Genomic DNA, 22,674 nt, shown 5'->3' with positions numbered 1-22,674 from the left:
AATCCAGGGCTTCTGTAACTCAAGACCATTGCCTGTACAGCACAGCCTCTATGTGGTAATGACAGTCCTGGAGTTTGTATTTCCAGGACCTGTGTAGCCTTGTGGTAGTAATTTAAAGGGTAAAAGCGTATTAAATCTCTTAAGAATGATTTTAGTATTTTCACAAATATCCTGCTGTACTGCTTTCTCAATTTGGAACCAGTCTGTTGTTCCATGTCCAGTTCTGACTGTTGCTTCATGTCCAGTTCTAACTGTTGCTTCATGCCCTTCATACGGGTTTCTCAGGAGGCAGGTAAAGTGGTCTGGTATTTCTGTCTAAGAATTTTCCACAGTTTGTTGTGATCCACACAGTCAAAGGCTTTTGTGTAGTCAGTGAAGCAGAAGTAGATGTTTTTCTGGAATTGCCTTGCTTTCTGTGTGATCCACTGGTTGTTGGCAATTTGTTCTCTGGTTGCTCTGCCTTTTGTAAGGAGGACACTTGTCTTAATTCACAGTGGTACCTTACCGGATGTCTGGTCATTATCACTCCCTTGACAAGTGATTTCAGTAGGGATATACCATAATTTAATTGAGTCTAGTATTCATCACTTGTGAGATTCTTCATTTATGTATTACTAAGAAGGAAATCATACTGCAGAGTAAACTGATGGCATACTTCTTTAATTAGAATTTTTATTTTACAGTTTTAAAAAAATTCTTTTCAACTTACTTAGCAAATAAGTTTAACAGATTTTCATCAGGCAGTATATACTTTGTACATATGTTAAAAGGAAAATAGAAGTAAAATCAATTGTGAGGTATACTTCAGCTTCTAATTAGATATTCTTCAGCTTCTGCACATTATATGACTTTTATAAATTATGCAGAACTTAGAATTGTAGAAGTCTCCTTCCTCCTCACTCTCCCCACCTTTGTAGTGTCAGGTAACATTAAGGGTATTGGTGATGAAACATTTCTTAAGAGAGTGCTCCGTTATTCTTTCGTCATTTTGAAATGCAGCGATTTGGTGCTTGTGTAGTTCTTAAAAGCGTTCTAAGCTGTTTAATTTTTTCCCCTTAAATATTAATACTTCAGGGCTGCTGCGTGTGGCCTTGTGAATTGTGCAGTGTCAAGTCTAACTAACGAACCACAAGCTTATCTTTTTTATGTGTTTTTTTTCCCTTTCTCAAGTTCTGTAAAACAGTTGCAGTCATTCCTCCAGTGATGGAGAGTTACTTCACTACTATCCCATGGCTTTATTTGCTTTCTTTTTTGATACACAACATGTTTCAATTTAGAATTACAGCATAATCTTCTTGAAGGCATTGTAAACAGCCCTTAAAATCAGCTATTAGGAACAACACAATTGAGAATATGACAATAATGAGCAGCTCTGACCAGGTTTTATCCTTGTGCACACAATGACAACTGTGATACAACTTCCATTGTGGGCCAGTAGCAGTTGTAGCATGGCGCTCGTTAAGGTGCATTCCAGTTGCAGAGAGTTTAAAGTAAAAGCCGTATGCCTTATGTTGTTTTGGAATCATCAGTTGCTTGTGAGGTGGTGAGAGCACTAAGTTGATCTCATTTGAGTCTGATGTGCACGCTTATCTGACCAGGGAGAGGTTATCAGGGTCAAGTAAGAATACGGAACTCTCCCTGGAACCCACATGGTTGGCATTTGTTGTTGTTCATTTGCTAAGTCTTGTCCGACTCTTTGTGATCTCACGGACTGCAATATGCCAGGCTTCCCTCTCCTTTGCTGTCTCCTGGAGTTTGCTTAGAGTCATGTCCATTGAGTCCATGATGCCATCCAACCATCAGAAATACCTTCCAGGAAGAGGGCAGATAAATAGTTGAATATGGACGTTAGCACGTTTTTACTTTGCCCTTTCTGTGTTTTAGATCAGTATGTAGTTTATTGGTTTTAGATCTTTTAAAGAACAATCAGGGTGATGTGATAAATCTTGCAGATATTTATCATATGTTTACAATATTTATAGTATTTTCTGTTTTCTAAACTCATATTCTTTTTTTCAGCTTTATTGAGATGTGATTGACATAACATTGTCTTGGTTTAAGGTGTTCATGTGTTGATTTGATTAATTTTCAGTGTATATTGCAAAATGATTATCAGCATAGCATACATCTCCTTCCTATCACATAATTACCTTTTCTTATATTTTGTGTGTGTGAGAATATTTAGGGTCTATTCTTAGCAACTTCCATATGTATACTACAGTATTATTAGCTGTAATCACCATGCTGTACCTTGGATCCCCAGAACTTGTTAATCTTAAAGCTGTAGTTTTTACCTTTGACCAGTTTCTTACCATGTCTCCCACCCTTCAGTCCCTGGTAACCACCACTTTACTGTGAGTTTGGCTTGTTAAAGATTCCACATATAAGTAATATACAGTATTTGTCCTTCCTGTCTGACATTTCACCTTAAGTTCTGATATCTTAAAATTGCTCTTGAAAGATGACTCGTGAAATTGATTAGTGGATTATTTTCACTTAATGGTCCAAGATAATTTTTTAAAGAATCACCAGAGTGTAAAGTGCTAAGGAAACAGTGGGGAGAGTTGTGGCAAAAGCTGTGAGATAGATAAGGAGAGGTCTTTAAGAATCTTTGATGTACTTCATGGTGATGGGTGAGCCATTCCAAGCGAGTAATACAAATTATTAATAAAATGTAAATCTGTTACCCCTCATTCCTTCCCCACTGCCTAAAGCTGAAAAAGGAGAAATCCTTCGTTTGGTCTCCAGGGCCCTGCGTGGTCTGCTACCACCTGTCTGACCAGCGTCTCTTATACCCTGCCTCCTTTTCCTGTGTAAACATAAAAAGATGGTGGATTAGAATTAAGGGTTGGTTTATTCATTTTACTTTGCCTGCTGTATTATAAATAGGCATTAAAAAAACCTCATTCTGGTGACTGGTTGAGAGGAGCATAAGCAAAACACGCTCCCTAGTTGTACTTTCTGGCCTGGAATTCTGATTCAGTCTTGACCAACTGTATGGAGATGTTTTCTCTTGAACAGGTTTCTCTGCATATAAAAATCTGTTGTAAACATACGGAAAAGAATGGCAGCGGAAACGCAGACACTGAACTTTGGGCCTGAATGGTGAGTTTTCAAAACCTCATCCTGTTCAGAGTTGCATGACTAGTTCAGTAGTAAGGTATTTGTGCAGGTGTTGGGGGCTTATAAAATGTGCATGTTTTAGAGACTTTATGTGCCTAGTTGAAAACAATATAGCCAGTCAGGAATAATTTATATTTGGTTAGTGACTGCATTTGTCCTTTATTAAAAAAGTCTTCCTGTTCTGGTTGTGTAATGATAATGAATTTAAAACTCTTCATAGTCCTAGCAAATTATTTACTTTGTGTTTGAATCCTTATGTAGGTGCGAGTATAATTTTATGTAATTGTAACATTTTAATATTTATATGTTTTCTGCTACAGTGTTTCGTGAGTGCTATTCATATTTATTTGGAAAAAATAGTTTTTATTGAATTATTGTTTGAGTTTTATTTTATTGATGGGCTACATAGGTGATCCAGAATTATACTGGCTATAGCCCATCTAGAATCAGGTTAGCATTTGCCGTAATATCAATTAATCAACCTTTGAGTCTCTTACAGATGTGTTTGGACCCTGAATATGGAATTCTCATGGGATTTTGAGATCCATCACATTGTAGTGTGACTCTTTCCCCCTCTTCTTCCTTTCCCCCCAAAGTTGGTGATTGAAGATCCTCGTCAGTGGCGTGAATAATGATAGTTGCTTTTCCCATTCAGACCTTGAATCAGAGGCAGTATATAAAGTAGATGATCGGAATAGTATCGTAAATGTCCTTGAGTGTTTCGGTGGTGGTGCTTTGATAAATGTTCCAGACTTCCTGTAGTACTCCCTATTTGAAGATTATTAACTTACATTATTATATACATTTCTTTTTATATGTAATTCCTTAATTTTCTTGGTCCTTGTAGCTAGCATTTGGAGACTGAGGAGAAATCATTCGAAGTTTTAAGAACCAATGCAAGTTATATGCTTTGAGAGTTTATTTTGAAAATGTTCACCTAAATCACCTGTTCTAGTTCTTATTTTATATTTTAAAAATAACTTTATTACCAAATCAAATCAATATATACTTCTAGAAAAATTAGAAATTACAAGTAATCCACAAGAAGATATAATTACCTTAATTTCACTGTCCATAGTAACCGCTGTAATAGGTTGGTATATCATTCTAGGTAGCTTTATGTATGCTCATTTGTGTAAATGTACATTTATTTTCATAAAAATGGGATCATACTGTACATTCAGTTTTGTAACCTGTCTAAAAAAAACATCAAAAGTATCTTTTTTATCAATAAATATTTTCTGTTACCTTAAATAGTTGCACTGTATGGATGTACCATCATTTATTTAATTAGTCTTCCAGATGTAACAAATATAGGCTGTTCTCAGTTTTTCATCATTATAAAAATTTTTTTGGTGAATATTCTTGTAGCTAAAACCTTACTCACGTCTTAGCAGGTGGCTTTAAATCATACAGCTCAATGTGTAAGCCATTTTGTGTGCAGGGTTTTGCCTTCATTTGTAACTGCTGCTTTTTTGCACTTACACACTCACATGTCTTTTCTCTGTGAAAACATGGTTAAAATCATCAGCTAATTTAAGGAAGTTTTTTTTTTTTTTGTCTTTCCTCTAAGTCTTTCTCTGTTAAGAGTTAAGAGAGAGAGACAGTACCAGTAAAAGAACCACTCCTGCTGACGCTCTCTGTAGAGTCATTACACATTTAACATGATGCTAAATGGGTTGACAAACTATGGCCATGGGACTGTAAAGTTTTGTTGAAACACAGCCACACTCATTTGTTTCCATATTATCTGGCTGCTTTTCCACTGTCCATGGCATTCTCCAGGCAAGAAAACTGGATCCCCTCCTCCAGGGGATCTCCACCACCCCCCCCCCCCCCGACCCGGGGATTGAACTGGAATCTCATGCATTGTGGGCAGATTCCTTACCATTTGAGCCACCAGGGAAACTCCATATATGTACATAATATATCTGATATATTAAGTTACTTAAGTAACTCAGGTAACCCTGATCTAGACAGCTGCAGTATGAATAGAGACTGTTGCTGTGTTTTTTCTGCATGTACCATTGCATTCATTGTGAAACTTGAGGTAAGGAACTATGTCCAGAATAACTTTGAGAATCATAGTTTAGGAGGATTACACTGAATCAGTGTGTAACTCTGAAACATACAGAAACATTTAGTGATACTGTATTCTTTTTACTAACATTTTTATCATGATGTAAAACATGATGTTTGGTAAGAGTTGTGTGAAATGAAGAGATTGATTTGACAGTAGGGAAGATGAGAGAGCAAAGAAAATTGTGGTAGGGACAGACCTGGGTGACCGTAAGCATGGGCTTTTTAAGCTAGTAGAAAAGACGGAATAGAATCTTTAGGTCTTCATCTGGTAGAATCATTAGGTCTTAGCTTAGCTTATATTTAGGATAAAGAAATGTATTCCATAATTACTGAAGCAATTTTAAGAAGAGTGTGATAGATTTAATGGAGGCAGTTTTAAAAAGAGTGTGATATACTTAATGGAGTAGTAAATCATTTTTATATATAAAACAAGAGTCATTTTAACTTCAAATGTTACCATCTTAGAGGTTTTCTGACCAACTCCCCCCATTTCCTACCTCCTTTCCCTGTTTAATTTTTTCTTCACAGTCTATATAAAAATATAACATGCCAAATATTTTACTGATTTTCTTTATTATTTATATGCCATTGTTTGGCCCCCACTAGACTGTGCGCTCCTTTGAGGGCAAGTACTTTGGTCTTGATTTTTGTACACTTTGTTCATTGCTGTAACGTCAGTGCCTGGCACATAGTAGATACTCAATAAATATTTATTAAATGCATGAGTGAAGTGTTGGAAAGTAAAGTCATTTTTAATATTTTGCTATTGTTAATATGTATACACATCCTTTAATAGTTCTGTTTGTGTTACTGTTGATTTCGTTTGGAATAATATCTTGGAAGTGGAATTTTTAAATCAGAAGTTTATTTTTTAAGGCTTTGGATGATATATGGACAGACTGACCACAAGAAGGATTGTATGAATTTAATTCCCATCTGTTGCCTGTTTATTTCACTGTCGACAAAACACAGAGTACTACCTTAAAGAAAAAAAAAACTTTTTTAGTTCTAAATCTGGTAGGTTTCTTCTTTTTAAAGAATTTTTTGTTAGTCCTAGTAATAAGATAATTCACACTCACTCCAGAAAACCTTGGAGGAAGCAATAGTACGAAAGGAAAAATAGAAGATCTCAATTACCCTTTTAATTCTGCCACCCAAAGAATTGTTGTTAATGTTTTGGTTTGTATCCTTCTGTTCTTGTTTCTTCGCAAATGATTGTGTACTTCAAGACGTTTTAAAGGAGGAAAACAAATTCATTATAACCTGCTTTATTTTGGTATTTTCATTTTTTTATTTTGAGCATCCAAAATCTATTCAGATAAATTGGATAATAAAGGAATTAATCATAGGGGAACGAAACAATTGCAGACATTTAGCTGGCTTTATGGAGAAGGAGCCAAGGAACTGGTTTGGGGTTTCTTCTGTCCCATCTCCATGGCCTTAAGGATCCAGGTCTTCCCTTGCAAAGAATGAGGTACTTTTGTTTTTCCCAAAGCACTTTGTTCAGACCTGTGTTAAAGCAGTTATGACCTCGTACTGTGTCTGTTTATATCTGTTTACTCAAAAAAGAGCTACTTCCATTAAGAAAAGCACTGTATTTCTCAATTTTGGTAAGTCCATTGTTTAGCTAGTGTGGGCACTTAGTAAATGTTGAATGATTCAGGTCTTATGGTGGGGGGCATGGGGCAAGAGAATTCAAAGCTGAGATTTCTAGATTACTGTTCATGATCTTTGTGGAGTTGTGAGGGAAATGAGAGACGTTCTGGAGGATGGAATGCATTAATAGTCCCAGTTTTCAAAAAGAGTAAAAAGATAACTGCCATCTGAAGGAATTTGTTGTTATCCTAGGCTGTATTTTAAAAGAGAACATTGAGTTGTTTAGAAAACATTTTATCAAGGGCCTCATGTTTTACATCTTGGGTTAGGTAAGGAGATAAGGAGGCAGCAAGGATAAGGAACATGAAAAAATGAAAGTCGCTCAGTCGTGTCCGACTCTTTGCGACCCCATGGACTGTAGACTGCCAGACTCCTCTGTCCGTGGATTTCTCCAGGCTAGAATACTGAAGTGGGTAGCCATTTCCTTCTCTAGGGGACCTTCCCAATTGAGGGATCGAACCCAGGTCTCCTGCATTGCAGGCGGATTCTTTACCATCTGAGCCACCAGGGAAGCCAAAGGACATGGTACCTACTTTTGAATTATTTATTTAGTGGAGAAGCTGACACTAAGTAATTTCGCTGTCAGTGTTATAAGAGGGGGAAGTTCCCCAGAGGATGTAAAGGCAACCCACTCCAGTATTCTTGCCTGGAGAATCCCATGGACAGAGGAGTCTGGCAGGCTATGGTCTATAGGGTTGCAGAGTCTGACAGGACTGAAGCGACTTAGCATGCATACATGCAGGTTGTAAAGGGAGTATAATGGTTATACAGGATATTCAGCTGCTCATTTGATCCCTGCAGGCTTCTCATCCTTTATAGTTTTCCAAAACTGAGCTCATGAATTTTGTCCTTTTAAATTTCCTCTTTTATTTCATCTTAACATCACAGTGTGCCCGTAAGCTCAAGCCAGACATCTTGGAGTTATGCAGGTCATTTACTTCTATATCCCTGTGTCTAGTCCATCACAATGCTGTGTCAATTCTACCTCCAAAATACCTCTTGAACCTATTCATTTCTCTCTATCTTCGTTGCCTCCAGCCTAGTGTAAGCCACCGTCATCTCCTGATATAAACTAAAGGACAGGCCTTCTAGTGTTTCCTGGTTCCTTTTCTTCTGATTGCTGTCCCCACTGCAGCCAGAGTAATCTTAAAATGTAAATTGGATCAAATTGTCTCCAAAATCTTTCACTAGCTCTCCATTTGTATGACTGTTTATTAGGTTTTCCTTCCACTAGCCAATTAGTTCTGTGAACATTCGTGGGTACTTGTGTGTAGCCAAACACCCAGGATCTAGATCTCTTTCCTTTCCCTCCTACGGCCCTCTTTCCAACCCCCTGCTGCTGCTGCTGCTAAGTCACTTCAGTCGTGTCCGACTCTGTGCAACCCCATAGACAGCAGCCCACCAGGCTCCGCCATCCCTGGGATTCTCCAGGCAAAAACACTGGAGTGGGTTGCCATTTCCTTCTCCAATGCATGAAAGTGAAAAGTGAAAGTGAAGTTGCTCAGTCGTGTCCGACTCTTCTCGACCCCATGGACTGCACCCTACCAGGCTCCTCTGTCCATGGGATTCTCCAGGCAAGAGTACTGGAGTGGGGTGCCATTGCCTTCTCCGTTCCAACCCCCTACCCTACTCCTGTTTCTCATCTTTTCCTTTCTTCCTTTCCACTTAACCTCTCTACTTCCAGGCAGTTCCCCTGGCGTCCCAGGTGAAAACAATTAGAAAAAATATTCCAGACATCAGAAAGCCTAAGCCTGGGTGAAGACAAGTGGACAGGGAACTATAGGTTTCAGAGGGAAATTCCAAGACATTTTGCCTTGGCTATATTATGAAGTGTGGGCGAGAAGAGCTTGCAGGTAGCCTTTCTATGTTACGAAGTTTTTTATTTTACCTGATCATTGCGTGCCAATGAATTGTTAATCAGGGAGCATTTTATTCAAATTTGCTTTTGAAAGAGATAACTGGTAGTAGCGTGGAGGATGGACTTTGACTGGTTAGATTATTTAGGATGCTGTTGCAGCAGTTGAGGTAATAAGTGTGAACAATAGAAGGTTACTTGGCCAGAGGATGGTTTGAGAGATTTAGGATTTAAAACTGATTGTTTAGTTGCTAAGTCATGTCTGACTCTCTTGTGGCTCCATCGCCTGTAGCCAGCCAGGCTCCTCTGTCCATGGGATTTCCCAGGCAAGAATACTGAAGTGGGTTGCCATTTCCTTCTCCACGGGATCTTCCTGACCCAGGAATTGAACCCATGTTTCCTACATTAGCAGGTGGTTTCTTTACCACTGAGCCACAGGGAAGCCCTTAAAACCTGGTAGGATGTGAAAGCATTCGCTCAGTAGATGGTGGTATCCTTACCTGCCTTTGGGAATACCGGTGATGAAGGAGGTTTTGAGGAGTAGGTTTGGGGTCTGTTAGACCTAGAGGGCTGTGAGTGGTTGAATAAGAAAGCCTTACTCTGTTGGGGAGAGTTCACACCTGGAACTGAGTCATGAGCTTACACAGAAGTGCTTTTAGGTTTGTACATCTTCACACAACTACATGGACATTCTGAATTACTTTTGTAAGCTGAAGTTTGGGTTTGAACAACAGTTAACAAGAGAGGACTGTGGGTGTCGGGGAGGGGTGGTTTTGGAAGGCCCAGCTGCTCTCAGTGACTACTAGTACTCCTGGGAGTAGCACTGGGCCTCCTGTGTTAAACAGATCTCCCTGTGGCCAGGAAGGTGAAGATGATCAGGAGAGGGAGATTTCACTTGGGCCTACTGTTGAGGTGGTTGAACTTTTCTAGAGCAGTGGAGTAGTGGGGAGAAGCCACGTTATGCTGGGTTTTGAAGTGGTTGGGAAGTGAGGCGGTGAAGACGTCTCTGAAATGAAGAGGAAGATGACTAGTGCTGCATTGCCAGAGAGGGGTGCTACGTTAGAGGACTTTTAAACAAATCACTGTTAGATATATTGAGAGATGAGTGGAATGCTGATAGGGAAGGGTTGAGTTTCTAGAAGAGAGGGCTATATGGAGCACGATTCTAGAGGTAAAGGTCACTGGTGGGTTTTTAGGGAAGGACGTTATCTAGATATGTTTCAGCTTTTCCAGATATCTGTGGGTGAAGGAGGACTTGGGACAGGATTTGTTGATTACTAAGTGGAGCACAGCCATTCTCCTGGTTCAGGCTACCATCTTCTCTCAGTTGCATTATGCCTAGCTTGCCTTCACAGTAGCTGGAGGACTCTCCTAAGTATGCATTCCTGGTCATGTTAGTCTTTAGGTCTGGTACCTATAAGAAGTGTTCAGTTCCTAGGCATGGGAAGCCCCTGGGGGTTGTTCAGTCGCCCAGTTGTGTCTGACTCTTTGCGACCCCATGGACTTAAGAACACCAGGCTTCCCTGTTCTCACTGTTTCCTGGAGTTATCAAACTCATGTCCATTGAGTCAGTGATGCCATCCAACTATCTCATTCTCTGGGGATTGTTGGGTGGATTTGAAACCTTGTGAGGAGCAGATGAAGAAATTGGGGGTGTTGGACGGGTGAGCTGGAAAGCCTCGTGAGACATAATAATTGCAGATACTGGGATGATTTTTCCATTAGAAGGTGGAAGAGCGCTTAGATGTGCCCTCTAGTGGTAGACACTCCTAGGGAACATATGGACTCAGTATAAGATATTTTAAACTGATTTCTAATTATATAGATGTATATTTAAAAATTAATTTTTGGCAGACTGAACCATGACTATTTTAAAAGTTTGAGACCTCACTGTTGGAAAGATTTTGATCTTTTTAGTCATAAAAACCTTGTTTTTGACTCTTGGTTCTGCTGGCTCTGATTGTGGGTAAATGGCTTAACTCCTTGGCTTTGTTTTCCTCATCTGTCATATTGGGGGTGGTTGTGAAACGTAAATGAGTATATGCAACATTCCCAGCTTCAGTTTTCAGTGGATAGTAATTCCACTTTTTCAGGGAAGAGCCCAGATGTTCATGATGTGAACCACTGTGCTGGCAGGTCCTTCAGCAGTGGTTGGGTCCTCCTCTGTGGGCATTTTGTTTTCTCACTGACTTGTTTAGCCTGTCTTACAGGGAAAGACTAGAGATCTCTTCAAGAAAATTAGAGATACCAAGGGAACATTTCATGCAAAGATGGGCTCGATAAAGGACAGAATGGTATGGACCTAACAGAAGCAGAAGATATTAAGAGGTGGCAAGAATATACAGAAGAACTGTACAAAAAAGATCTTCACGACCCAGATAATCACGATGGTGTGATCACTGACCTAGAGCCAGACATCCTGGAATGTGAAGTCAAGTGGGCCTTAGAAAGCATCACTAGAAGAAAGCTAGTGGAGGTGATGGAATTCCAGTTGAGCTATTCCAAATCCTGAAAGATGATGCTGTGAAAGTGCTGCACTCAATATGCCAGCAAATTTGGAAAACTCAGCAGTGGCCACAGGACTGGAAAAGGTCAGTTTTCATTCCAATCCCAAAGAAAGGCAAAGCCAAAGAATGCTCAAACTACCACACAATTGCACTCATCTCACATGCTAGTAAAGTAATGCTCAAAATTCTCCAAGCCAGGCTTCAGCAATATGTGAACTGTGAACTTCCTGATGTTCAAGCTGCTTTTAGAAAAGGTAGAGGAACAAGAGATAAATTGCCAACATCCGCTGGATCATGGAAAAAGCAAGAGAGTTCCAGAAAAACATCTATTTCTGCCTTATTGACTATGCCAAAGCCTTTGACTGTGTGGATCACAATAAACTGTGGAAAATTCTGAAAGAGATGGGAATACCAAACCACCTGACCTGCCTTTTGAGAAATCTGTATGCAGGTCAGGAGGCAACAGTTAGAACTGGACATGGAACAACAGACTGGTTCCAGATAGGAAAAGGAGTACATCAAGGCTGTCTGTTGCCACCCTGCTTATTTAACTTCTATGCAGAGTACATCATGAGAAACACTGGACTGGAAGAAACACAAGCTGGAATCAAGATTGCCGAGAGAAATATCAATAACCTCAGATATGCAGATGACACCACCCTTATGGCAGAAAGTGAAGAGGAACTCAAAAGCCTCTTGATGAAAGTGAAAGTGGAGAGTGAAATAGTTGGCTTAAAGCTCAGCATTCAGAAAACGAATATCATGGCATCCGGTCCCATCACTTCATGGGAAATAGATGGGGAAACAGTGGACACAGTGTCAGACTTTATTTTTTTGAGCTCCAAAATCACTGCAGATGGTGACTGCAGCCATGAAATTAAAAGATGCTTACTCCTTGGAAGGAAACTTATGACCAACCTAGATAGCATATTCAAAGGCAGAGACATTACTTTGCCAACAAAGGTCCGTCTAGTCAAGGCTATGGTTTTTCCAGTGGTCATGCATAGATGTGAGAGTTGGACTGTGAAGAAAGCTGAGCGCCAAAGACTTGATGCTTTTGAACTGTGGTGTTGGAGAAGACTCTTGAGAGTCCCTTGGACTGCAAGGAGATCCAACCAGTCCATCCTAAAGGAGATCAGTCCTGGGTGTTCTTTGGAAGGAATGATGCTAAAGCTGAAGCTCCAATACGTTGGCCACCTCATGCGAAGAGTTGACTCATTGGAAAAGATTCTGATGCTGGGAGAGATTGGGGGCAGGAGGAGAAGGGGACGACAGAGGATGAGATGGCTGGATGGCATCACCAACTCGATGGATGTGAGTTTGGGTAAACTCCGGGAGTTGGTGATGGACAGGGAGGCCTGGCGTGCTGCGATTCATGGGGTCGCGAAGAGTCGGACACGACTGAGTGACTGAACTGAACTGATAGGCATTGGACTCGATGACCTCTAAGTCCGTGAGTAATTGGAAAGAAAACAAAAAACCAACCCAATAACAATGAACACTTTGAGCACCCAGATGGTAGTCTTAATCTGTTTATTACCAAAGAGAATCAGGCTCCCTGGTGAAATGGTTATTCCGCATCTGAGGCAAGAAATAAGCTGATTTTGGAACATTTGACATACCAGATAGAAATGAAGCTCTCAAAGACTACTAGGGTTGGGTCAGAAGGACTTGGGAGCTAACCTGAAGCCTCTTCCACTAGGCAAAGTTGAGAGAGTTTGAGTATTGTTAAGAATAATTGCAGTGAAATGAAATATATTAATGAAAATAATTTTATTGTTGGAGGATTGTTAGTGAACCAAATCATTATTATTAAAACTAATAAATGGAAGAAGGAAAGCTGTTTCTTTTCTTATATGAGATATATTCTATTAGGTACTACCAGATAGTGTAAGAGGAAAGTTTCTCTTTGTAGAACCTCTACCTAGTAAATAAAGAAGAAATGATAGAATAAAGTCAGTCTGTAACCTTAGTGAATTAGGGGATCTAAGCTTCACTCTTGAAGAACTGCTTAGCCTTGCAAAACCAACCAGGCAGCCTGTGCCTCCTGGTGGAGTAACATACCACCACATGGATGTAGTCTTGCCAAGTCTACATCCAGTCACCTGTTCACATGAAATGCAGAGAACAGAGAAATGTATTAAACTATATCACAGGGATAAAGTTAGCAAAATTCAGACTTAAAAATCCTTATCTTTTAGAGATAACATTTTGAAATATTTGCAGATGAAATGATTGCTATTGCTAAGTCACTTCAGTCGTGTCCAACTCTGTGCGACCCCATAGATGGCAGCCCACCAGGCTTCCCTGTCCCTGGGATTCTCCAGGCAAGAACACTGGAGTGGGTTGCCATTTCCTTTTCCAATGCGTGAAAGTGAAGGCGCTCAGTCGTGTCTGACCCTCAGCGACTCCATGGACTGCAGCCTACCAGGCTCCTCCATCCATGGGATTTTCCAGGCAAGAGTACTGGAGTGGGGTGCCATTGCCTTCTCCAGATGAAATGATAACTTGTCGTAAAAGAATTGTCTCCAAACTTGAAAATAATTTCCTTTAAAAATTTTGAAAGCAAAAGAGTTCCTTCAGAATAATATTAAAGGAGGGTTAGATGGGGCTGTAGAAGGAGTGGGATGGCCTGGGGACTGGGTTGGTGGGTACAGGAGAGTTTCTTGTTGATCCTTTTATATATGTTCAAAATTGTCTGTAATAAAACTTTAAAAAATAAGTAAAAAGAAATAAAACTTTATTAGTCTTACTGTACTAATGCATACTCTTTTTTTTCCCCCTTGTATTGCTTTCTACATGTAAACACATTCTGTGTATTTGCTAGGTACCTGCTACTTTTTCTGCCGTTCGTGAATAATGTGCAAGTATTTATTCTACTTGACCTTCATACTTTTTAATGTACAAGTTGTAGACCGCCCCCCCCCCCTTTTTGTTGTCAATACAGCTTAGCAATTTGGGGATATATTTCAGTGCTTCTGTTGAATTTTCTTTGGGCTAAACTACTGACTTGCAGTACCTTGGTCCCTTTTACCCTTGTTATCTATTACTTCATAGAACTTTGGGCTACTCCTGATGGTTTCCCTAGAGGGAAACTTGACATTTTTTGCTGAGATTCACTCCTTTTTAAAATAATAACATCTTAAAAATTAACTCGTTCCCCTTTTCCCAGTTTTCTTCCTTCGAGGTAATTTCTGTTATCAGCTTGAAGTATATTTTTACCTTTCTTTTTTTCCTTAGCAGTAAATATGGCTTTTTTTTTTTTTTTTCTCCTTGTACTTCACCTTTTTTTCCCCACTGTATTTTCAAATTCTCTACACTGACCATTAATTTCTTTTATTAAAAGTGAATTATGAAATGTTGTGGGCATATTTAAAAGTATCTTTTTTACAGGTGTCTGTATTTTGCATTTTCTCTTGGGGAGCAAAAATATTTTTTTAAATATTTTGTTAAATATTAGAAAATCATTCTTTGAAGTCACTGTTTTGGTTTTTAACTCCATAAGTGCTACTTGAGAATTTGCGTCGTTTTACATCCTTGCCAGTAGCTGGTATTGTTAGAGTCATTCATTTTTATTAATCCAGTGTATGTAAGGTGATGTCTCACTTTTGTTTTAATTATGTTACTTTTATAGTTTGGAAAAAGGTGTCTCCTCCTCACTCCCTAAACTTCTCAGGGATATGGCACAATACTTCTTAAGGAAGTTATCTACTTATTTGTCAATAAACTCAATGAACTATTTTCTTAGTGAGCTATTACAACAGATTGCATTAGAGCTAAAATCTTGGATACCTTGAGATAATGGCTTTTCCTTTCTGTTCTTTTGAAGAACTAAAATGAAAATATTACATTATGTGGAAATAAAAAGTCCTTACTGCCAGCTCATTTGACACTTTGTTTTTCTATTCTGTTTACTGTTTTAGGCTCCGAGCTCTGTCCAGCGGTGGGAGTATTACATCCCCCCCTCTTTCGCCAGCATTGCCGAAGTATAAGTTAGCAGACTATCGTTACGGGCGAGAAGAAATGTTAGCACTTTTCCTTAAAGACAATAAGGTAAGAACGTAGGAAAGAGTTGAAAATTGCAAATGCGATTTCTGGGTATGTACAGTTACATGTTGATACATGAAATAGCTATGGTTCTTCTCTCTTTTCTTCCTGTGTTGAAACCTGCATTAGTTCACAGAGGCTCTTCTAAATGATGCACACTTTATGCTTTAGAGAAAACCTAAGATTTCATCACAGAAGTAGAAAGCTTCATGGAAGCAGGAGAGTGGTCAGGACTTAATGCTTTGTCTAACTGATTTCCTCACAACCTTTATTTTTATCGCATTGTGATGGCTGAGAAAGTTTTCTCTTCTCTTTATTGCATCTGTCATTCTTTCCAGTTAGATGTTAGGAGCCAGAAGGGCAGATGCTTCTCTTGTTCTTTGCTTTTGAGTTAAATGTAAAATTTTTAGTGGGGAGAAAATCTTAAAATATAGTACCTCATTTGTGTTACTTACAAATGATCAAAACTCACAGTATAAAGTACACTTCTGTTATGTAACTAGTGAGGAATAACATTTTCTACTTAAGTGTACTTTGCTTTTAATTTTATTAATGGATTAAGGATCAAACTTTAATGATCGTTGCTAAGAACAGATACAGTTGCTTGTAAAATTCTCCTTACCGTCTGTGGTTTGAGTTAAATGTGCACTCTGGAGTATCAGGGTCAGTGTTATATATCAAATCTGAGTGTGGTAGTCTAATGGGAGGACGGGGTGAGTGACTGGGCTTTTAAAAAATGTTTGACCCTGTCAGAATATTAATTGTGACTGAATAAGCTTTTAATCCATATCTTTGATAATCAGCAGCAGATAAACCAAACAGTATTTTCTTGTTTTGGCTTCTTTAGAATTGCAGGGAGAGCATTAATCTCATGGTCATGTGTTTGGTCAAACAGATCCCTTCAGACCTTCTGGATAAAGAATTTCTGCCTATCCTACAGGAGGAGCCCCTGCTGCCACTGGCTCTTGTGCCCTTCACGGAAGAAGAACAGGTGTGTGCGTAGCGTTGAGCCTCAGGTCCCACTCTTGTTTGTTCCCACTGAGGCATGAAAATAGGAAGTTCCTCCTTAGGCTCTAAGGAGTGTCCTCCTTCCCCAGGTCTGCTTCCTTCTACTCTTCTCGGCATATGGATGCCTCTCTTAGTTGACTAGATTCTGATTTAGATTTGAGGCTGTTGAGTATTATGTAGAGATAAGGATGTGTGTTAGAATAGAGAGAAAAAGGTATTTTTCAGGGGAGAGGGCCTTCTTTTCAGAAACATGTCGTTTTTCCGAAGTAATATGCTAAACCTGAATTCCCACCAGTTTTTACCACTAGAGGAAAATGTAAATAATCAGCTCACAGTGTGCTTAAAACGGTGCTTTTCTGTCACAGATTTTTTAAAATGATAATAGTGAGAAAGTTAGAGTTTTGGGCTGTAAAGTAACAGATTCTGTGTTACAGTGTACAGTGTCCATAGATAAATAATGGAGTTTCTGATTTCAATGAACTATGGTGATTATTGGGCTTCCCTCATAGCTCAGTTGGTAAAGAATCTGCCTGCAATGCAGGAGACCTAGGTTCAGTCCCTGGGATGGGAAGATCCCCTGGACAAGGAAATAGCAGCCCACTCCAGTATTCTTCCCTGGAGCATCCCATGGACAGAGGAGCCTGGTGGGCTACAATCCATGGGGTCGCAAGAGTTGGACACGACTTAGTGACTAAACCGCCACCACCGTGGTGATTATAGTAAAATGGAGAAAGAAAGAGCTTTGTTGGAATGCCGCTTTAAATGAAGAATCATCATTACTTTTTAAGAAAACTGCTTTATTGAGACCTAAGTTACATGCCATAAAATTAAACATGTTTGTAGTTTTTAGTAGATGCAGAGTTATGTAACCCATCACCACTGTCTAATTCCAGAACATTTTTCATTATTTTTTTGTGACAGCTCTGGGTGTTTTCTCTGTACTCTTGCCATGCTGTGCATGGTGAAATCAGTCTATTAAGAGGGAAAAGCCTATTAAAAGAACTTCGTGAAACTTCCCTGGTGGTTCAGAACTGATGGGGAACTAAGATCTCACAAGCCACAAGGCATGGCCAAATAAAAATTAGACTTCTGTTAACCTGTGTTAAGTTTTAAGAAAGGTGTGAAATTTATTTGGTGACTTTGAGCATCATACTTCTGTAAGCAGTTTTGTTTCATTTGCGGTTTCTCCTAAATCAGGCTGTGCTGTGTGCTTAGTCACTCAGTCGTGTTCGACTCTTTGCGACCCCATGGACTGTAACCCGCCGAACTCCTCTGTCCATGGGGATTCTCCAGGCAAGAATACTGGAGTGAGTTGTCATGCCCTCCTCCAGGGGATCTTCCCAACCCAGGATTGAACCCAGGTCTCCCGCTTTGCAGGCAGATTCTTTACCGTCTGAGCCACCATGAGAGCCCAAGAATACTGGAGTAGGTATCCTATCCCTTCTCCAGGGGATCTTCCCGACCCTGGAATCTAACCAGGGTCTCCTTCATTGCAGGTGGATTCTTTACCAGCTGAGCTACCAGGGAAGTCCAAAATCAGGCTAATAGTTCCTTCTTTATTCATGAAACCCAGTATCATCTCGGGTCATCAACAAATATTTTCATTGATGAAAAGTTGTTATTGTTACAAAGAATTCATGGGAAAGGAAGGGTCCTGTCTCTAGTAATTGCTGAAAAGTTTCTTTTCAAAAATGGTAAATTTCCTTTAAAAAAAATTGGACATCTGTTTATATTTTGGTATAATTTTTCTCAAAAATATTTTTATTATGAAGCATTTCAAATAGTATAGAGAATATTATTACAAAGACCTGAATATTTTCAACTCATATACATCTAATCTTAAAATAATTTGTGTATATTTTTGTTTTAAGAAACAAAATTTCTCCTTCACCCCAGTTGAGACTGCCTGGGGTGTACCCCTCTCTGCATTTCTAGGGATTACTATGAATCAGATTACTTTCATCATTCATGTTTTGATATTTTCATTACATATTTGTGTGTCCATATACCTGTAAGCGGAGAAGGCAATGGCACCCCACTCCAGTACTCTTGCCTGGAAAATCCCATGGACGGAGGAGCCTGATAGGCTGCAGTCCATGGGGTCGCTACGAGTTGGACATGACTGAGCGACTTCACTTTCACTTTTCACTTTCATGCATTGGAGAAGGAAGTGGCAACCCACTCCAGTGTTCTTGCCTGGAGAATCCCAGGGACAGAGGATCCTGGTGGGCTGCTGTTTATGGGGTCGCACAGTCGGACACAACTGAAGCGACTTAGCAGCAGCAGCAGCATACCTATAAGAGTTTCATTTTATAGGGTTATAAATTTTACATGGACTGTAGCCTGCCAGGCTCCTCAGTTCATGGAATTCTCCAAGCAATGATGCTGGAGTGGGTAGCCATTTCCTTCTCCAGGGGATCTTCCTGACCCAGGTATTGAACCCAGATCTCCAAATTGCAGGCAGATTCTTTACCATCTGAACCACCAGGGAAGCCTATATTGAAGATAGCATACTGTATATTACAGAGGAGGAAATGGCAACCCACTCCAATATCTTTGCCTGGAGAATCTCATGGACAGAGGAGCCTGTCAGGCTACAGTCCTTGGGGTCACAAAGAGTCGGACACGATTGAAGTGACAGCACCACTGTATAATTATATTCTGCAGCTTGTTTTTTCTTTGAGTAATGATTTTTAGATTTCACATTCATATATATGGCATCAGTTTGTTCATCTCTGCTTTATAATATTTCATAAGTGAGAAAAATCAATAAAATACTTTTTTTTTGCTGTAAAAGATATGAAGAGGTAAATCTTTCCTATAAAATCACCATGTAGAAATAATTACTTGTTAACATTTGATATGTTTATTTTTGTGTATCTTCAGTTGTCAAAATACACTGGTAATGCAGACTGAATCCAACAGCGTTTCAAAAGAATTATACACCATGGCTAAGTGGGGTTTATCCCCAGAATTCCAGGGTGGTGCAACATAAAACCAATATAATATACCCAATTAATAGAATGAAGAAAAGAAAAGCACTTGATCACCTCAGTCTCCACAGAAAAAGCACACAATTCAACACCCTTTTGTGAAAGCAAACGTAACAAACTGGGAATGAAAGTGAGCTTAGTTAAGGGCTTTTATGAAAAACCCACAACCAACATCATACTCAGTGATGAAAGACTGAAAGCTTTTCTTCTTGGATTGGGAACAAGGTAGTATATCTGCTTTCACTACTGATATTGAACCTTGTGTTGGAAGTTTTAGCTGAGCTCTTAGGCTAGAAAAGGAAATAAAAAGGATCCAGATTGGAAGGGAAGAAGTAAAATTATCTGTTTGAAGATGACATGATCCTTCATATAGAAAATCCTAAAGAATCCACAGAATAACTGTTAACACCGGTAAGTAAATACAGCACAGTTGTACGCTACAGAATCAGTACACAAAAGTCAGTTGTGTTTCCATTATTGTATACTTAGTCACTCAGTCGTGTCTGACTCTTTGCAACCCCATGCCCTGTAGCCTGCCAGGCTTCTCTGTCCATGGGAATTCTCCAGGCAAGAATACTGGAGTGGGTCGCCATGCCCTCCTCCAGGGTATCTTCCCAACTCAGATATTGAACCCAGGTTTCCTGCATTGCAGGTGGATTCTTTACTGACTGAGCCACCAGGGAAGCATTTCCATATACTAGCAATGGACAATTTGCAAAGGAAATTAAGAAAATTCTGTTCAGTATCAAAACCAAAATACTTAGGAATAAATTTAACTAAGGAGTATGAAACTTTATACAATAAAAAAAAAAATGAAACACTATTGAAAGAAATTAAAGAAGATCTGAATAAATGAAAAGGCATTAGCATTTTATTAACCGTTGAAAGACTTAATATTATTAATGATTTGCTGCCAGTACAATCCCCACCAAAGTCCCAGTGGCTTTTTGGGTAGAAGCTGATCTTAAAATTTATATAGAATTGCAGAGGACCCTAAGTTGTCAAAACACTTTTGCAAAGAAGAAATAGGACCTGTACCTCCAGTTTCAGAACTTAACTGCAAAGCTGCAGTAATCAGAACTGGTTTTAACTTCCCTGGCGGTCCAGTGGTTAAGATTTTGTGCTTCCAATGTAGAGGGTGTGGGTTTGATTCCTGGACTAAGGGAACTAAGATCCTACATCCCTTGTGGAAAAAAAAAAAATCCAAAACAAAAAACTGTGGCTTAAGGATAGATGCACATACCAGCTGATTATAAGTGAAAAGTTCAGAAATAAAACCAACTCACTCCATACTGCTGGATCACTTTGAAGAAACACTGTATGTGGGTATGTATTACTTTTGTTTCACTGCTGCCATACCTATAGTATTTTACCCTTGCTTTTGCAATGTTCCATGATTTCATTGTTTTTTTCATGAGCAGTAAATCATGTGGAATTCTCCAGGCCAGAATACTGGAGTGGGTAGCCTTTCCCTTCTCCAGGGGAATCTTCCCAACCCAAGGATTGAACCCAGGTCTCCCACATTGCAGGCAGATTCTTTACCAGCTGAGCCAAAGGGAAATCCAAGAATACTGGAGTTAGGTAGCCTATTCCTTCTCCAGCGGATCTTCCCAGCCCAGGAATTGAACTGGGGTCTCCTCCATTGCAGGCAGATTTCTTTACCAACTGAGCTATCAGGGAAGCCCAAATCATATGGTTTAGAAATCAAAATTTATCTCTCCCCCATCCTTTCCACCAGCCGTCTGTCTCCTTTTCTGAAAAGCAGCCTGTATTAGCAGTTTCTTGTGTATTTTTCCAAGTAAATATTGAATATATTTCCCCCTTTTTGTGAAGGTGGTGGTGTATACTAAGCTTTGTTCTATATTTATGTTGTTTTTATTGAAAAATATTCTCTGCACATTTGGAAAAAGTATTCTTTCTTTGTTTTAGTTTGCATTTCTTTCCCCAGTGCAGAGTTTCTCAGATACTTGTATTTATATATCTTGTAATTTTTTGTTCTTTGCCATTTTTGTTGCAGGGGTGGTGCGGATAATAGTCTTTTTCTTGAGCTAGTCCTAAACCTAACCTGTTAAATTTTCTTTTTTTTTTTTTTTCCAGTTCCTTTTTTATTGGAATATAATTGCTTTACAGTGCTGTGTTAGTTTCTGCCATACAGTGAAGTGAATTAGCTGTATGTGTACATGTATCCCCTCTTGAACCTCCCTCCCACCCCTCATCCACTCATGTACTAGTTCATTTTTATAAATTTAAAATTGCATTGGTTTTAAAAATTGCACTGTATTTTTTAATACAGAAGCCTATTTTATATAGCTCATTATACCAGTTTCAGTCTTTTGTGATTAGTTTTCCAATTGTTTATGAATATTTTTTAATAATTATTTTTTATTTTTCATTAAATGACTGCCTAGATTTTCTTAGAGACGACATGGGTTAGAAAAGCTTTTTAGTAAGTAGGCAGAAGGACTTGGTACTAGTTACTAATGTGATATGCTTTAAGGGCTACACAGATTACTTGATTGAGCAATCAAAAATTATTCAATAAATGCTGCTGAAAACAGTTGGTTTTTTAAAAAGGAATAAAGTTAGATATGCAGTACACCTTCACATGAAAATTAGTTCTAGAATCACTAAAGAAGTAACTCTTCATTTTGTTTTTATAATGGAAAAGTTTATCTTAAGGTGTTAAGATTTGAATGCTGTGATTACCAGGGCTTAATGTAAAGATTGGATTCCCTGGTGACTGAGACAGTAAAGAATCCGCTCACAATGTGGAGACCTGGAGTTTGATCCTTGGGTGGAGAACATCCACTAGTGAAAGAAATGGCAACCCATTCAAGTAATCTTGCCTGGAGAATTCCATGGACAGAGGAGCCTGGCGTACTGCAGCCCATGGGGTCGCAAAGAGTTGCACATGACTGAGCGATTAAGTACAGCACAACACAAAAATGCAAAATTTAGGAATTCTTGACACTTGCTAGCCTTTCTTTTTATAATATATGTTGGAATAGGACAGTACTTAGAGCTGGCAAAAGATTCATTAAGCAAAAGATTCATTAATATTTTGAAATTAACACTTTGGATGGTTACCTGTTCAGGAATTGTTTAGACCTTCCTAGGCTAGAGTTTTGCATATTGATTCACCCTGTTACTCCTATCCAGGAGGTAAATAATTCTAATAACCTAAAATAGCTTCTTGCTATATATCTTGTTTCCTAATGTTACCTGAAGAGGGTATTTTATCTTTAAAAGCATGTTAATTGAGTGTACGCATTTCCTGCCTACACCCTCCCCACCACATATACTCTTAAACATGTACACACATATATGAATGCATGCATGTGTAAAATATAATTACGTAAAAGGTTTTCTTTGAACAAAATTAATGCTTGAATAAGATCTTCTA

General features: G+C 39.1%; 1 protein-coding gene across 14 annotated transcripts in view; it reads left to right on the top strand.

Moving 5' to 3' along the window:
- The window catches only part of GIGYF2 (GRB10 interacting GYF protein 2), a 127,510-nt gene that overhangs the window by 22,578 nt on the left and 82,258 nt on the right, over positions 1–22,674 (top strand). For 12 of the 14 annotated variants that reach the window (XR_015155412.1, XR_015155411.1, XM_086377904.1 and 9 more), the window contains 3 exons: positions 3,022–3,105; positions 15,147–15,276; positions 16,166–16,261. Coding sequence is in view for 12 of the 14 variants with exons in the window: in XM_086377904.1 (XP_086234030.1) it covers positions 3,065–3,105; positions 15,147–15,276; positions 16,166–16,261 (267 nt within the window). In the remaining 2 variants the exon portion in view is untranslated. Of the gene's footprint in view, positions 1–3,021; positions 3,106–9,220; positions 9,376–12,499; positions 12,538–15,146; positions 15,277–16,165; positions 16,262–22,674 lie in introns of those variants that run through there. The other 2 variants (XM_086377865.1, XM_086377886.1) reach the window with 2 other exon arrangements.

The sequence above is a fragment of the Bos grunniens genome, chromosome 3 (genome assembly GCF_055505025.1).
Source record: "Bos grunniens cultivar Pamir isolate PY7600 chromosome 3, Bosgru_T2T1.0, whole genome shotgun sequence".
NCBI classification, from domain to species: Eukaryota; Metazoa; Chordata; class Mammalia; order Artiodactyla; family Bovidae; genus Bos; species Bos grunniens.
This window is presented reverse-complemented; position numbering and strand designations above follow the sequence as displayed.